The sequence below is a fragment of the Electrona antarctica genome, assembly GCF_951216825.1.
Source record: "Electrona antarctica genome assembly, chromosome: 4".
Lineage (NCBI taxonomy): Eukaryota > Metazoa > Chordata > Actinopteri > Myctophiformes > Myctophidae > Electrona > Electrona antarctica.
In genome coordinates, this window is record NC_136809.1 from 37,844,560 (window position 1) to 37,862,580 (window position 18,021).

An 18,021-nucleotide genomic window follows, 5' to 3' on the forward strand; every position below is an offset into this window, starting at 1 on the left:
CACAGGGTGGTGTCGGCCAGAAAGGTTCCAAAGGAAACCAGGTAAACTAGGATTTAGTTGCTGTCTCCATATTGTTAAGTTTTGATCTCGTAGATCTGCTACTTTTGCTGTTTTTGAACTTAAATGCTGAAAAGTAATAGTTTTGGACATAATGATGTTTCCACCCAACAGAGACGATATTCAGATTTGTATTTATTTGATACATACACTGTTCCACCACTAATTGGTTAATTGACTATGTGTGTGTGTGTGTGTGTGTGTGTGTGTGTGTGTGTGTGTGTGTGTGTGTGTGTGTGTGTGTGTGTGTGTGTGTGTGTGTGTGCGTGCGTGCGTGCGTGCGTGCGTGCGTGCGTGCGTGCGTGCGTGCGTGCGTGCGTGCGTGCGTGCGTGCGTGCGTGCGTGCGTGCGTGCGTGCGTGTGTGTGTGCGTGCGTGCGTGTCTAGGGTCCTATTGGTCCTAGAGGGGACACAGGGGCTATAGGTCCTCCAGGACTACCAGTAAGTTGTCCATACTGAGCCCAGTTACTTACAGACATTTAACCTACATAGAGTTTTCATCTGACTAACACATTTGAATTGACTGTTCCTCTCCTAACAATCACTTTTATTCTCCTGTTATCTGTGTCATCCATAACCTTCTCCCTTGGATTAGAGTTCTCAGTCTCCTGTTATCTGTGTCATCCATAACCTTCTCCCTTGGATTAGAGTTCTCAGTCTCCTGTTATCTGTGTCATCCATAACCTTCTCCCTTGGATTAGAGTTCTCAGTCTCCTGTTATCTGTGTCATCCATAACCTTCTCCCTTGGATTAGAGTTCTCAGTCTCCTGTTATCTGTGTCATCCATAACCTTCTCCCTTGGGTTAGAGTTCTCAGTCTCCTGTTATCTGTGTCATCCATAACCTTCTCCCTTGAATTAGAGTTCTCAGTCTCCTGTTATCTGTGTCATCCATAACCTTCTCCCTTGGATTAGAGTTCTCAGTCTCCTGTTATCTGTGTCATCCATAACCTTCTCCCTTGGATTAGAGTTCTCAGTCTCCTGTTATCTGTGTCATCCATAACCTTCTCCCTTGGATTAGAGTTCTCAGTCTCCTGTTATCTGTGTCATCCATAACCTTCTCCCTTGGATTACAGTTCTCAGTCTCCTGTTATCTGTGTCATCCATAACCTTCTCCCTTGGATTAGAGTTCTCAGTCTGTTATCTGTGTCATCCATAACCTTCTCCCTTGGATTAGAGTTCTCAGTCTCCTGTTATCTGTGTCATCCATAACCTTCTCCCTTGGATTAGAGTTCTCAGTCTCCTGTTATCTGTGTCATCCATAACCTTCTCCCTTGGATTAGAGTTATCAGTCTCCTGTTATCTGTGTCATCCATAACCTTCTCCCTTGGATTAGAGTTCTCAGTCTCCACCACTGATTTCAGTCATTAGGATTCCATAGAAGCGAGCACTTCTTCTATGGACGCATGTTGCACAGTGAAAATATGTTTAGCTTATTTCCGCTTATTATTTTAACTAAGATTAGAGCATTTGAAGTGGTCAAACTAGCAATATGTTCAGAAGCATCTTCCATAAAACCCTAATAGGATTCATAGGTTTCATAAAAGCAAAGGTTAAAGCCTCAATCTGTGATTTATTCACCTGCTTGGCAGTATGTAGAACAGCAGGCATGATATTACTAAAACATCATCCTTTTACATATTGCGTTAATTGTTTAGGAATCAGTGCTATAGTGCCTCTCATACTGTTTCACAAGTCGCACATTAGGACTTGGTCATAAAAACATTTTCAGGCTTGAATGAATGCTTGATTCTGATTGGCCAATCAGTGTGTTCTTTTTGAATCTCTCTCTCTCTCTCTCTCTCTCTCTCTCTCTCTTTCTCTCTCCTCAGGGCCGGCCAGCAGTGGGCATGGTCTCTCTCCCAGAGAGGGGCAGGAGGAGGAGGAACCAGGTGGACGGTTCGGTGCTGGATGAAGACCAGTGGGTTCAGGGAGACGAGGGGGCAGCGGCGGCGAAGGAGGGGGAGCAGGGGGCAGCAGCGGGGAAGGAGGGGGAGGGGGAGCAGGGGGCAGCGGCGGGGAAGGAGGGGCAGCAGGGGGGAGCGACAGCCAAGGAGCAGGGCATGGAGGAGGTGTTTGCGTCGCTGTCCTCCATGAGGATAGAGGTGGAAGGATTCCGGAACCCCCTGGGGACATTCCACAGCCCCGCCAGGACCTGCAAGGAGCTCTACCTGCTGCACCCGGAGCTGCCCGATGGTACGTCATGTATGTCTTTGAGCGGTGCATAACCGCTCCAATGACTGGCCACGACGCACGTGTGTATGTATGTCTGTCCGTTTAGATTATGACTCTGTCTGTTTGTAGTACGACCCATTGACAGCTGATTGGGGTTGCATTTGGGTCAGACACACACAACACACACACACACACACACACTGACCCATTGACCACTGCAGCTGATTTCACGCACGCACGCACGCACGTACACACACACACACACACACACACACACACACACACACACACACACACACAGTCACACACACACACACACACACACACACACACACACACACACACACACACACACACACACACACACACACACACACACACACACACACACACACACACACACACCAGGAACAAGGGGTAATTACAACCCTGTGCTTAAATCAACAACTGTGCTTGACTCCAAGGCACTGCTCACTTCACATTGCAGAAGTGATTTTTTTAATAGGATGGTGGTTGGTGGAGAGGAGCACATACATTATTTTTTGTTACCTCAGTAAGGCAGGCGTGCCAGCCGAGTTGGCAAATTGTGGTGGATGGAATCGTTTATCGTGTGAAGAAGAACGAACATCCCTTTCCCCCGGTCTCTGTCTCAGACAGTCAAATGCAGCAGTTGTCCACACTCTGGTCCATTGGACATTGTGGGCAAAGATTTACATTTTGTCTGTCAATCAAAGTGCTGTACAAGGTCAGATTAAAAAACAAGCATACATACAACAACTGCAAAAGCTTGTCGCCTCTGGACCTGGGCCCGGTTGTGGGCACAGTCGGATACAATGGTCAGCCGACCTCAGGGCCCTGGCTGGGGTGTATGGGTCTCTAAGATAGCCAGTGGAGTGAGGTGAGGACCAGGGTGATATGATCACGTCCGCCTCGTGCCTGTGAGGAGGCGAGCGGCAGCGTTCTGTACGAGTCTCTAAACCTGTCTGTCTGTCTGTCTGTCTGTCTGTCTGTCTGTCTGTCTGTCTGTCTGTCTGTCTGTCTGTCTGTCTGTCTGTCTGTCTGTCTGTCTGTCTGTCTGTCTGTCTGTCTGTCTGTCTGTCTGTCTGTCTGTCTGTCTGTCTGTCTGTCTCTCTGCCTGTCTGTATGATATCAGTAACTAACTACCAGTACTGATAACCTTCTCTCTACAGGTGAGTACTGGATAGATCCTAACCAGGGTTGCCATAGAGACTCCTTCCAGGTGTTCTGTAACTTCACAGCCCAGGGAGAGACGTGTCTGTACCCCGACAAGAAGTTCCAGTCGGTTAGTGGCAACACACACACACACACACACACACACACACACACACACACACACACACACACACACACACACACACACACACACTGTAGCCTGGGTTCCAGTGAATTTGTTTTTTTTGTCACTCGCTACTCATGACGTTGCTGATGACGTATCAGCAACAACGTGGCTGTGTAACAGGTGACGTTATGAAATGTTAGTCTGCTGCCTGCTGGCCAGACTGAGTAGCGAGTGACAAATCAAATTCACTGGATATTTCGTCCGAATATCGGAGCGAATTTCGGAGGACGTAAAAGAAAAAATAGACATCACTTTATGCCAATCACGTTTGCACACTGCCGCCGAATATTTCGTCCATATACGTTTTTTGTTTTCGGACCGGGATCGATTTTATCCTTTTCCCGCAGCTGTCTAGGGGGGTGTTAATGGTGACAGGCTGACAGATAGTGATATCCTACTACTTTCGGATCCACAAAACGCAGCGAAAACACGTACCAGTGTGCAACCAAATTTACACTGCATAAACATTATTGTCGGAGAGCCTATAGTGGGGAGACGGCAGAGATGATTGAATGCTATGGTGGAGTGTAGGATTAAAGTGGTGTTGGACAGGAAAGGAGACTGAGGGCAGAGAGAGGAGGAAGGACATCATGTAGCACATACATATGGCCCTCCAGGCTGAACAGCCCCGCGGGGATGTTTATGTGGTCGACACACTATCCATCCATCACCTACCGGTCCCACCCCCTCAACACACACACACACACACACACACACACACACACACACACACACACACACACACACACACACACACACACACACACACACACACACACACACACACACACACACACACACACACACACACACACGAGGAGGTAGGCTGGAAAGAAATTGGTTGTCAAACTGTGGCTGGGAAATACAATGAGCTAGTGACTACAACTCACAGCAAGACGAGGGATCCAGTAGGTGATCTGTGTGAACTGTATTAGCAGTGTTTGGAATCGTGTGTGTATAGGGCTGGATCATATCCTGCAGGTAGGGGAGGTGACCCCATATCCTTGGCTGCCTTGAAGTTTAATCAGCCAAAAGCCGGCATTGATTACACCCAAGATTGTAATCTTTGACAGCTTCATAGAAACAAAACAACAAAAACATCTAGTAGCTATTGTGTATTGTGCTGATGAAACATAATTAAACTCTGTAGAGTTTGTTCTGTTGCGCTGGGAGGCTGGGGTAGGGCAGTGGTAAAGTACCTGCCCACCACTACAGAGTCCGGGGGTTCGAATCCACCGCGGTGCATCCAGCTTTGTCGAGCATCTACACGAACACAATTGGCCCGTGTTCGGGGAGGATGTTAATTGTCCTCCCGGTGGGGGCTCCTCCCTGGCATGTGAGTCAGTGGGATACTACAGCAGTGACAACACAGATGTGTGTGGGGAGGCGAACACAGGAGGAAATAATTGCATTCTTTTGGTCTTCAGGTGAAGCTAGCAGCGTGGAAAGGAGAGACACCGGGCACCTGGTACAGCACCTTCCGGAAAGGAAAACAGGTACACTGTTTGTCAGTACTCGCGTGCGTGCGTGCGTGCGTGCGTGCGTGCGTGCGTGCGTGCGTGCGTGCGTGCGTGCGTGCGTGCGTGCGTGCGTGCGTTCTTGTTCTAGTTACAGTACCCCGACAGCTATGATATAATGGCTGTTCAAGGTTCAAGGTGGTTCTTTGGTACATAAGAGTAAAACTTATTTTGGTTTGGCTTCCTTCAGACAATGCAGCAGCATAGGTAAAAACAACAGCAGAATAATGATAAAAAACTTAAATAGATTTTAAAGAAAGAAGGAGAGTGCAAAAATGACACATCACGTTGTTGTTCGTTCCTGTACCTGATTGTATGTGGAAAGAAGCTTTTTTGCAGTATATTGCCAGTGATGCGATGCATTGTGAGCTTGTAGATCAGCTATTTTCAAACGTTTGTAATACATTTTGAAAACTGCACAATGACTACGTTTACTTTGACGTAGTCTCTATTATTTATAACTCTATGGTTCCTTCCTTCCGCCGTGCAGTTCTCCTACTCCGGGTCGGACGGCGTTCCGGTCCACGTTGTCCAGATGACCTTCCTCAAGCTGCTGAGCGCCACGGCCAAGCAGACCTTCACCTACCACTGTCTGAACTCCGCTGCCTGGCTCAACACCGCCCCATACGGCTACCAGCACGCACTGCGCTTCAGGGGCAGCAACGGCGAGGAGCTGACGCAAGAGAACACGCACTATATCGGCACCCTCTATGATGGATGTCAGGTACGGTAACAACCTCTAAGATGGATGTCGGGTACAGTAACACCCAGTGTTCATTTCGTCGAACAAATCTGTGGCGAAAATTGTTCGTCTACTACTTTTTTATCCCTGACGAAAACGAAATAAAAACTAAGCTATGATGACTAAAACTAAAATGTTAGGGAGGGGGAAGTGTCCTTGAACAAGACACTGAACCTATAACTGCTCCTGATGTACATGTGTGTGAATGTGCACTGGGTGTAACACATTTTACATATTGTTTAGGAAACAGCGCTAGCATGGGGGGGGCTACTTTCACACAAATCACGTAATAGGACTTGGCCATACACGTGTTTTCATTTGTGAGATTTTATCTTGCTTTAATCCATGAGATAAAGATCTTGACGTTTGCTGGTTTTGTCTCTGTCTGTCTGTCCTCCAGACGCGGTCAGGGCAGGAGAGGACGATTATGGAGATGGACGCTCCGCTCTCCGACACACTCCCGGTCGTGGACGTGGCCGTCTCCGATTTCGGCAACGGGAACCAGAAGTTTGGCTTCCAAGTGGGTCCCATCTGCTACAACGGCTAGGCTGCACTGGGGGGCTGCAAATAGCGGGGGAAATTAAGGGGAAACGAGAGCCATGGACAATTTCTACACGCAGGGAGAAAATGACGTGATACCGTGATATTTATAAAGCAGATGTATGCGTTCATTGCACACTTACTGTATCTGTGTACATGCATGCACACATGCACGCACGCACGCATGCACGTGCGCGCGCGCACACACACACACACACACACACACACACACACACACACACACACACACACACATGCGCCGTCCTTCAAACATAATTGATCCCTAGGGCTGGGTAATGATATGAGACTAGATATCATCGTGGCGTGGCATAAGTGTTCAACACTTACTTTCAAATTGTTTCAAATGTTTTCTAACAGCTCAACAAGAGTTTTTTCTACCAGCTCACAACGTGTCACATTGCTGTGAGTGTGAGCTTGTAGCTTTTTGTTGTTGCTGTTTGTGAAGAATATATATATACAAATATGTATTGTCTCTGTCAGGTGGAAACCTCAAATGTCCAAAACCGTTCCTTTTCAGGATTCAAATTGAAAAACAGTAAAAGTAGCAGATCTTCAAGCTCAAAAGGCATCGTTTCGCAGTGTTTTGAGCTTGTGGATCTGTAATTTTTTATACTTTTACGCTGCAGTATGATCAAGTAGGGCATTAATTAACAAATAAATAAAAGTTAAAACCTGGAGATAGGAGCTTTCTGCCCAACAGCGACAATATAATATTATGGTCTTAATACGATATTATCGGCACCATTTTTTGTCATAAATATCATGATATTTGATTTCGTCCGTATGGCCCAGCCCTATTGATCCGTCAATGTACTGTATATGTCACACCAATGGCAGTTGCTCATATCCTGTGTCGGATAATACAGTATGTCATTCCTGTGATTTTCTCTTTGATCTGAGCCCTTGGGACATGAATTAATTCATTAATCCAACTCACTCACTCATACATATACGCATTATCTTTTCGCGTCTCTCACACACACACACACACGCACACACACACACACACACACACACACACACACACACACACACACACACACACACACACACACACACACACACACACACACACACACTCACACACTCATTCATTCACAGACACATTCTTTCATACTTTCATAATCATTCTCTGCAATTTACCACTTACATAATCCATCTACAAGCACACAAGGTGTTGCATCCCGACGCATTGTGAGCTTGTAGTTCTGCTATTTTTGACGTTTCTATTTTTGAAAATTATTGAAAACTTTGAAAGTGGTTCATTCTATTCTTTCTTTCAATTCTCATTCGCTTGTACATAAAGGAACCTTTTCCGTGTTCACTTGTTTACACAAAGCAACACGCACGTGGTCGCAGAAAAACCCTTCTGGCTCGTTAGTGTAATATAAATTAGCTAATCATCTAAAACATTTACACAACATTCTAATATCTTTAACTGTAATTATCACAATATTTCACAACAACAGTGTTTCTATTATACTGATGTGTTGAACGTGTGGAAACCCTATGTATGTTCATCTGCTTTCATAATGCCATGTCATGTTATCAAACCTCACATTGTTTATGTTGTGTTTACACCTGTGTTTGTCACTGTGTCTTCGTGTAAAATGTATATTTCAATTAGGGATGCACCGATATGGAAATTGCGATGCTGACACCGAAGTTAAGTTAGGTTACTGCATATTAACTCATTCACCAAAGGCCTTCATCGCCAATCACGTTTTTTGTTTTGTTTTTAGTTTACTTTTTACACTAGATGGCGCTCTTGGCTAACCTATGATCCACCGTTCAGTGTCCTCGTTAGAGTTTTTCTTTTACGTCTCTATCTCTTACTGTATCGTTCCACTGTAGCGCCGACCACCATACAATTTTCAATGGACTCTAACTACTGAACAGATGGGCAAGTTTTCACGATCGCACAGCAAATGGCTCTCTCATTATCACCCGTAGGGGATGCGATCATAGTGAAGATGAATATTCTGTGGCTACTTAAAAGGCTAGTAAATATGACAAAAAGCGTGGCATGAAGGCTATTTTGGTTCAATATTCTTGGCAGTAAATGAGTGATAGTGAACTAGATGTAAAAAGCCCCAAACATTATTATCTATAGTAAGCAGTTCACTCACTCATGCATCCATCATCCGCCCTCCTGACTTTAAAGGTCGAAGAATGCGGAGAATTGTGTGCATGAAGTGCATGATGCAAAACACCCTGCATGATGGAGTAGAAACTATAAACACAGGCACAGACTGCCTCTGTGATAAAGTGGAAAGAGCGCTAACATACTGCACATGCATTTATCTGCAAATGCACATGATATTTTTTATATTCTGGCCGAGAAAATATAATATTGCGGTCACGGTAGCCGGCCCAAAAATTGCCTAGCGGAATCCGGAATGTCTGAACCTAATTTATCCGGATATTCAGCTTGGTGGGCTGTAGATAATCAACACACCAAAATAGCCAGTGCAAAATGAATGCATCACAACACAGATAAATACCGGTAACTGCGGACACACCGGTGAATGTCTCAACTTAATATTTGCAGATAGCAGTCAACGAGGCAAATATCGGCCGATACTAATATAATACGACCGATTTACAGTATATCGGTGCATCCCTGATTTCAGTGGTTCTCAAAGTGGGGTCCGGAGAACTCCCAGGGGGTCCTCAGGTAAAAAATTAAAATAGTTTAACCATACGGACCCTTACAGGTCTGTAACTGAGAGCGTACAATTGGAACCATTCCATTTGTATGGTCTCAGAGTAACGGGCCGGGGGTCCCGTAGCCTAATGCATATTAAACTTGGGAGGGAGGGGGGTCCTTGAAATGAAAAGGTTTGAGAACCACCGGTTTATTTGACTGTAGCTTTATCACGGTGCTATGAGGAGTACATGTACGGGAATTGGGGCAGTGCATTATTATTGTTTTTTTTATATATTGAAAAGCCATGTTCTTTTTTTATTGTTTATATATATATATTTGTAAACATATCGAACCAAACTGTGGATGTACTGTATGTACCATTGCCTCAAGGTCCTTCTATTCATATTTGTAGGGATGAAATCAGTGAGTGACATATTTTAATAAAAATGTACAAGATAAGTACACTTAAGTTAATCAGCCTGGATCTGGCCTTCCATCGTTTGTTCAAACCACTTAAAGGGACACTTCACCCTTTTTGCAAAACAAAATATGTTAATGACGTTTAGAAGATTTAGAACACTTTCCTGGGGGTCTTTATGTGTGTAATATGTGGTTTTAGATATTTTAGATTTTAGCAGTGAGCCCAGTGTCTCTGATGTCATCGACACTGGGCTCACTTCCTTCCTGGACTATAATTTCCATACTAAATCCAACACGGGTTGTGCTTATAACCACGCCCCCGGGCAAGTTACGTTTACTGAGGTTAAGGTTAGGGTTAGGTTTAGGTATAGTTTTACTGAGGTTAAGGTTAGGGTTAGGGTTAGGGTTAGGGTTAGGTTTAGGCTGTCAATCACAGCGACTGGCCAATCACAGCGCGTCCTTGCACAACCCTGCTCCTCCTTGTGGATAGGGGGAGGGGCTGTCTTACTGAGACAACAATGTAGTCCAAGGTATATGAAATGGAGGTAAGGTCACCAACGTCATTTTCGCTATCCCGCAATTCCAGACGGCAGATTCGTCGCACCATGGGAGCCAAACTGCACCCGGAAGTTCGGTAGAATGCACTGGATTCAATGAGAGCTCAGTGACCAGCTCATGAACAAACACTATTTCTGAATGACATGAGGCCTTTTGTAAAGTAATCGCTTCTGGCAAATAACAGAAAACATATAACACATTATTGTCTGCTGTGTTGCTTTTCGATGTGTACACTGTAATTTTATAGAGGTATCTAAAGAGCAAAAAGTATGTTTCTGAACGTGCCAAGTATCGCAAGACTGTCCACCGTTTCCTGTCTGGCAGCCAAATCTTGCTATACCCCCGGAACAGAAACGATACCTGCTGCTGTTTTTGAATCCTCAAATAAAATGATGTACTGTGCACTCTGTGCACATCGAAAAGCAACTGATTAGAAAACAAACTGTGATATGACACAGGTCTCAATGGTTCAAAAATAATGTTTGTTATGAGCTGGTCCAGCTTGCTCCATTCACTGCTTTGTATTCATGTAACTTCTGGTGTGAGATTTGGCTCCCATGAAAGTGTCATGGCGCAGCACAGTCACGTGACCATGACACCTCCTTCTCTAAGCCAAGGACTATCTAAAGAGGACGAGAAGCAAAGACCGTACGGTGGACGCCAAGTTGCTCTATGGAAGGAAAGAAACATGCAGTTGAGACCAGGAAGTTGTACATGCCCAAATTTGTGCATGTACAACTTCTGGTCTCAACTGCGCATGTTTTTTTCCTTCCAGGGAGCAACATGGCGTCCACCGTACGGTCTTCACTTCTCGTCCTCTTTAGATACTTCTTGCTCTAAGCTTCCTTGATGTAGTCTAAGCTTCCTTGATGTAGTTCAGGAAGTAAGTGAGCCCAGTGTCCATGACATCAGAGACACTGGGCTCACTGCTAAAATCTAAAATATCTAAAATCACCCCGAGGAAAGTGTTCTAAATCTTCTAAACTTCATTAACATATATTTTTTTGCAAAAAGGGTGACGTTTCCATTTAAGTCAGCCACTTAAGTTTTATTCAAATTCAAAAACAGCAAAAGTATCAGCTCAAAACGGAACTTATGGATCTGCTACTTTTGATGCTTTTGTGTGACGCTTTAGTATGATCAAGTAGGGGCATTAATGTACGAAAAAACACAAAGAGTTCAAATATGGATCCGAGATAAGAGGTTTCTGTCCGACAACAACAAAATAGCCTTTCATGAGGCCCACAGGGCAGGAGCCTATCTTGGTTTCTTTTGCGTCAGGCAGCTTGATGTACAAGTACACCCCTTGGACATGATGCTAGTATGTCACAGGGACTTGTAACCCCTGATGCTGAGTGCCGAGCACTTAGCAGGGAGGCATTGGGTCCTATTTTTATAGTCTTTGGACCGGAGGATAGTACCCTATAATGACATGTCCAAAATATAGACACCAGGTTGGAAATGGTTCAGCGAATCACATGGAACACATACAGGAGGGATGGACAGGAGAAGTGTTTGCTTAGCAAATGACTACTCCTGTCCAGCTGTCTGATTTACCTGCTGCTCCTGACTGAGGCTGATGGGATTTTCGGATGACGTTGCTGGATGTGTGTGTGTGTGTGTGTGTGTGTGCGTGCGTGCGTGCGTGCGTGCGTGCGTGCGTTTGCCAGTACGTGTGTGTGTTTGTGTGTATTATGTATTCGTGCTCTCTTGTCAAGGCATACATCATTCATAATTCCCCTTCCTGCGCCTACACACACCGCCTCCTCCTCAAGCTCCATTCAAACTTTGCCGCACCACCGTGTCTCGCACCGGAAACCACAGACCTATCTGCTATTTATAATAGCCAATGCCAAAAAAAACTAAAATGACACAAATGCTTTCCTAGTTTGATTGGGTTTTAACAGTTTGCAAGAAGTAACTTTTACAGTTTTACAATAGTGCTGAAAGGATAACACAAAAAGCCCTGATGGTTTGTTTCCATTGTGGTTCTGTGTATTCAATTCATCAAGACATATAAAGACATAGTCCCAAGAAATCATCAATACTAGGGGCAGTAAAAGTATATTTACAGGACAAATAGTGGCGGTCATTTCTTTTGGCAAGCTAGAAGACTTCTTGTCTGGGTCCAGTTAGAAGACTTCTTGTCTAGGTCCATTTGTAAATTGCAGACAGGTGAGGGTAGGGTGTCACACTTTTTGATGGCTGGTGGTAGGGCATTCCACATTTTGGTGGCATAATAGTAGAATTAATTCATCCCCATGTTTGTGCCCAATCTGGGGAAAATGAGATCAGTGGAGCTCCCTCTGGTGTTGTGCCCGTGGACATTTATCATTCTTTTGAAGTAGTTTGTCAACATGGGCACTGGTCCCTTGAGTATCTTGTAGAATGTAGACCAGGCCCATTGCAAGTTGCTGTACTCTGTCCTCTACCCTGAGCCATCCCACCCTAGCATAATGGGTACGAGAAGTAATGTGTACGGTACATGTGGAATGGGGAATAGGCTTGGGTCTTGGGTACGCAGAAGAACGTAATATTCCAGACGGTATAAAAGTTTAATGAGAGGAACGTGGGTGAACAGACCAGCTCATTTAGCCACTCATTAAATATAGATGGGTTTTACGTGGGTGTGAAAGTCAGCCACATCATCATCATCGTCATACAAGAGCACCAAACACACAGCTTAACAGGTGGAGTGGTCGTTTTATGTACGTGTTTCAATAGCACTTCCAGATGCAAATACAGAAAGAAATAATAAACACATTTAATTATCTCTGTTGCATGGAAACCTCATCCTCATGTTCAAAACTGTTACTTTTCAGGATTCAAATTCCAAAGCAGCAAAAGTAGTAGATCTGCAAGCTCGAACACATCTATTCGCACCACGTTTTGAGCTCGCAGATTTACTACTTGTGATGCTTTTGTGTGATGCTCTAGAATGATTCCAAAAGAAAGTACATACATCTCTAAAAGACTTTCACGTGCTGAACAAAAAGATACGTACAGGCACATCATGTAGGCTGTGTTTTGATTTTCTTGCAGTGTTATATTGTGTTTGGGTGCAGTAAATGTATAAATTTTTCTGCACCTAAGTCTGTACCACCTTACCCTTGACTTTTGTATTTTACTTTTACTCAATAGTTGGCCTTAGTGCCTCTAACAGTTTTATTCTGAGTTCTTGGCTTGACACTACTCAGCCTGACTTCATAGATGTGGTGGGTGTGTCAGTGTAATTTTCATCATTGCAAACAACGGCTTGTTCATTGTTAAAACTTGCCCCTATTCGTATATAACACGCCTACTTTGTTGTTGTACTCATACCTGACGCAAGACCCATAGGGGGTCCAAACGTTGTCATCCTTATACCTAAATAAAAATTCCTGTGGGAGCCACAAAACAGTGTGCGGACTACATCTCCTTCTCATGCTCTAGAATGATCACATATAGGGCATTAATAAAAAAAATAAAAAAGTGACAATGTACCTAAACCAATCCATCGATGAAGACAAAGTGAGTCATACTGCCAGATCAGCTGTCCAAGTACTGAACCTTGCAACTGTATTAATTGATTATACAATTGATTGCCCGAGTCCCATGGTGGGAGTCTGCTCTGGTTTTGGTGAAATATTAAGTAGTTCCGGTCATTTTGTGGGGGCACAGGGGGCAACGCATTAAAATTAAATTAATCATCAGTCATTTGTATTGTTGACCTATTTCTAAAATATTAGTGCAACTTTCGTTCATTTTTGACCCCTCTATCACACTGAACTATGTTTTTTGTGTCCATATCACTACGCCCAAAAAATAGTTCCATGTGATAGAGGGATCAAAGTTGAACGAAAGTTGCGCTAATATTTTAGAAATAGGTCAACAATACAAATGACGTTAGTTTTGTGAATTAATTTACTTTTACTGCCTGGCCCCAGTGCCCCCCACAAAATGACCGGAACTACTTAATATTCACCAAAACCAGAGCAGAACTCCCACCATGGGACTTGGGCAATCAGTCAATTAATACAGTTGCAACTTGCAACCACTATATTAATGGCAAGTATTTCATACAGCTTAAGTTAAAAAAATCTGAACTATCCCTTTAACAGATAATCATTTTTCTCTATGATTCAACTCCTCTCCTCTCACTCTCCTCCCATCCTCCCATCCACCCAGTCATCCATCCATCCTCGAGTTCACCTTCTCGAAGGCGTGTGTCCTTTCCAGTGAGCGTCAGAGTGCCATTTGTCCTCAGAGCCGCAGCCAAGAAGATCAGCCAAGACTCCACTCACTCGAGGACCTCCATAGACAGACAGCACTAGGAGGGCTGTAGGGCTTATAGACAGATATACTGTCTGGTGGACTAGGTGTTGTCATTCAGGGACGGGACTGGACTGAGGAGGAGGACTAGTGCAGAGAGAGGAAGAGGAGAATGAACTCATCACCTGCAGTCATCTGGGGGCTGCTGTGGATTACTGGCTTCTCATCATGTCAGGTAAGAAACTACAGAGTATGTGTCTCACACACACGCACGCACGCACGCACGGGCGCACACGCACGCACACACACGCGCGCACACGCACGCACACACACGCACGCACGCACGCACGCACGCACGCACGCGCACACACACACACACACACACACACACACACACACACACACACACACACACACACACACACACACACACACACACACACACACACACACACACACTTGCCCACAAGTTTAATAACTCATACAACACACGTTTCAATTGACAAATAAGAAAGACAAAAACTCACTAACCACTGAACCAGATGAAGAGGGGGAACGTGATCGACATCCTACTTTCTGAATTCTGATAGGCCTACAACCTGCTATGCTATGACAGTCCACACCTCAGTGCATGGACTTATTTACTGTATGCCTTCTGTTCTTGTCCCTGTTTGGTTTAGGTGTTTTGTTTTGTTTCTTTATAGCTCCATCTATTAGTCTTAATTGTTATTATGGTGTTTGTTGATTCCCCAGTGTTTCTTATTTTGTAGTATTGTTCCTGTTTCCTGTTTGTTCTTGTATCTGTTACCTGTCTTGTCTCACCAAGCTGACCTGATTGTTGTTACCCTAGTCACCCGTGCCTGTTAGTCCCCTAGCCCAGTGGTTTTCAACTCATTTTCATATCAAGGCTCATTATTTATTCTGCATTTGAGCCACGGACCACCTGGAACCCCCCCATGGACCACTGGTGGTCCCTGTACCAGGGTTGAGAACCACTACCCTATAGCCTATCCCTTTGTTGATTGTCTAGTTGAGTTCACCTGTGTCTATAGTCCTTGTGCATTTATACTCCCCTCCCCTTTGGAAACCAGATCTTTACACCTGCCTACGTTTTGCCAGATTTTGGAACAACCTTTGTTGTTCAAATAAATCATTTAAGTTGAACCTTTGGCCGCCTTTGGTCATCCACAATTTCAACAAGGCAATCAAGGGCTCAGCACCCCTTTAACTTGAGGACATGATCCATCCCTCCACCCCATGTTGAGAACCACTGGCCTGTGGGCCTATATCATGCAGTATCCCTAAGTGCTGGACGTTGAAATATTCATGTCAGATGAGCACATTTATTGTTTTGTATGTATAATACATGTGTAACCCGGGGTCTCTTTACTGAGGTGGGGGGGTGGAAGACTGGTTAACATGATGAAACATTTAATTGTCACTCTCAGACTGGCATTGCTCCAGGCAAAAAATATCATTGCTGTTAGGCAGAAAACTCTTATCTCCATATAGTAACTTTTTGTGTTCTTTCGTAAATGAATGCTCATACTACACAGCATCACACAAAGGCAACAAAACAACAAAGGTCCCAGTTTTCCTTGCTGCCTACCTTTCCTGTATTCTTATACTGTATCATCTGCCAAAGGCAGACTTTCTCTTGATTTACATTAGACTCACTACATATACAGTAGTAGGTGAAAGCTATACTGTCCCACAATGTTGATGTCATATCTGGTCACACAGGAAATTAATCCATATCAAATTGTGTCTTGTTGAGTAGGCCTGTAGGCCTTTATCGGGGCCTATCCCTTCCCTGAAGAATTTAAGGCCAGTATTTCTATTGCTGTCCACGGGGTGGCAGTAGTGCACCATTTGGGAAACAAGTCAATCCCCCTTTTTTTATAGCGGATAGAAAGACTATAGGGGGATTGGGGAATGATTGAATGAATCAGACACACATGATAATATAATAATAATAATAATAATAATAATAATAATAATAATAATAATAATAATAACAATAATAATAATAATAATAATAATAATAATAATAATAATAATAATAATAATAATAATTAATAATAATAATCCTAAACATTAATGTTAGCCCGCTTCTGAATGTCAACAGCATATTTGTTTAGGCCTAACCTACATTCATACAACAAATAAATTACAGTAAAGGATATACAACACAAACCCACCTGTGACTAAATTGCAGGCCTATAATTTCAACAACCGTGAAAACTGAAAAGATGAATGAATAGGATATGGCATGTATGATATACACTACAATACACTGGCTGTAGTGTGAAGTGGAACCACGCGTGGCTGGACGGATGGATGGATCCTATAGGGGGGAAGCAACATTTAATTGGTTCAATTTGGAGAGGGGGGGGGGGGGCTGGAGATTGGTGTGGAAGTGTGCGTACACGCGTCACGTGCGTGTGTGGGTGGGACTCAGGGGTTGAGCCAGGGAAGAAAGAGAGAGAGAGAGAGAGAGAGAGAGAGAGAGAGAGAGCTCAAGTCAGTGTCTCTGGAGTCTGGAGTCTGGAAGCAGCACATGGACCGCAGCTCCACCGGACAGACTGTTTGTGTGCTCTCCTCTCCTCTCCTCTCCTCTCTTTGACACAACATTCATATACAGCCTCCTCTCACACTCAGCCGGGCCGGGAGGATGTCAGCAGCTCCACATGGTTCCACATGGTTCCGGGACTGGCCGTCCGTGACACGGAATAATAATGATGTTCACTCCGTTATTGTTCGTTTTGCCTTTGTTGTGTAGTGGAGTGGTGTAAAGAACCGACGGGACTCTAAAACAACAACCGTACAACTCTGAGACATTTAACTGTTAATCTTCTCTTTCTTGGATCTCTGGACCTAAAGGAACCACTACCACCAAGACTTCTAGAGAAGGATCAAATTCTATATAGGCTACCTTAAGTTGTGTGTGTGTGTGTGTGTGTGTGTGCGTGCGTGCGTGCGCGCGTGTTGGAGAGAGAAAGTGTGTGATCGGCTGCAACTGTTGAGCGACCACTCGAGCATGATGCCACTACTATCCTCCGTTTTCATCCTCGTGAATCCGTGAAATCTGCGTGCGTGCGTGTGCGTGCGTGTCATTGAGGATCAGGATGAGCGTGCCCATGCTAAAGATCGGCGCGGTGCTCAGCACCATGGCCATGGTGACCAACTGGATGTCCCAGACTCTGCCCTCTCTGGTGGGACTCAACGGGACGATGGGCGGCGTCTCCCCCGACGGCACGCACGAGAGGATCGTCAGCGTACGTAGACAGTCACACAGCATCTCTCTCTCTCTCTCTCTCTCTCTCTCTCTCTCTCTCTCTCTCTCTCTCTCTCTCTCTCTCCACAATAACAGAAAACATTTATTTTACACAGGTGTGCAACACTCCAACATTGAACCTATAACCTAGATGCTTAATCTCTAATCCTAAACCCATACTGAATATCTTCCAAACTGTAGCCTAATTAAAGCATATTAGTTTAGACCATAACATAACCATTTGTGTGTGTGTGTGTGTGTGTGTGTGTGTGTGTGTGTGTGTGTGTGTGTGTGTGTGTGTGTGTGTGTGTGTGTGTGTGTGTGTGTGTGTGTGTGTGAATGTGTGTGTATGTGTGTGTGTGTGTGTGTGTGTGCCCGTGTGCCAGTGTGTGCATGCGTGTGCGTGTGTGGATTGTGGAGACTATTTGGTCCTCGTATAGTAATAGAGGTGTCCAC

At 44.5% G+C, this 18,021-nt stretch overlaps 3 protein-coding genes across 3 annotated transcripts in view; all 3 read left to right on the plus strand.

The window, feature by feature from the left end:
- Positions 1 to 50, plus strand: part of LOC306921307 (uncharacterized protein) — a gene marked incomplete at both ends in the record, with an annotated part of 65,446 nt that extends 65,396 nt beyond the window's left edge. Inside the window, one exon of the mRNA XM_079498417.1 lies at positions 6 to 50. Coding sequence (XP_079354543.1) covers positions 6 to 50 — 45 coding nt within the window. The remainder of the gene's footprint in view (positions 1 to 5) is intronic.
- Positions 51 to 1,904: 1,854 nt separating this feature from the next.
- On the plus strand, positions 1,905 to 6,556 carry LOC306921308 (collagen alpha-1(XI) chain-like; the record flags this gene model as incomplete). The annotated part of the gene is made up of 5 exons (XM_079498418.1): positions 1,905 to 2,250; positions 3,420 to 3,532; positions 5,017 to 5,085; positions 5,597 to 5,830; positions 6,249 to 6,556. 5 exons carry the CDS (start codon positions 1,905 to 1,907, stop codon positions 6,393 to 6,395), a joined length of 909 nt encoding a protein of 302 aa, XP_079354544.1. The 3' UTR covers positions 6,396 to 6,556.
- A 10,294-nt stretch (positions 6,557 to 16,850) lies between these two features.
- The window catches only part of LOC306922630 (noelin-2-like), a 54,950-nt gene continuing 53,779 nt past the window's right edge, over positions 16,851 to 18,021 (plus strand). The window contains exon 1 of the mRNA XM_079500366.1: positions 16,851 to 17,566. Coding sequence (XP_079356492.1) covers positions 17,417 to 17,566 — 150 coding nt within the window. The 5' untranslated portion in view covers positions 16,851 to 17,416. The remainder of the gene's footprint in view (positions 17,567 to 18,021) is intronic.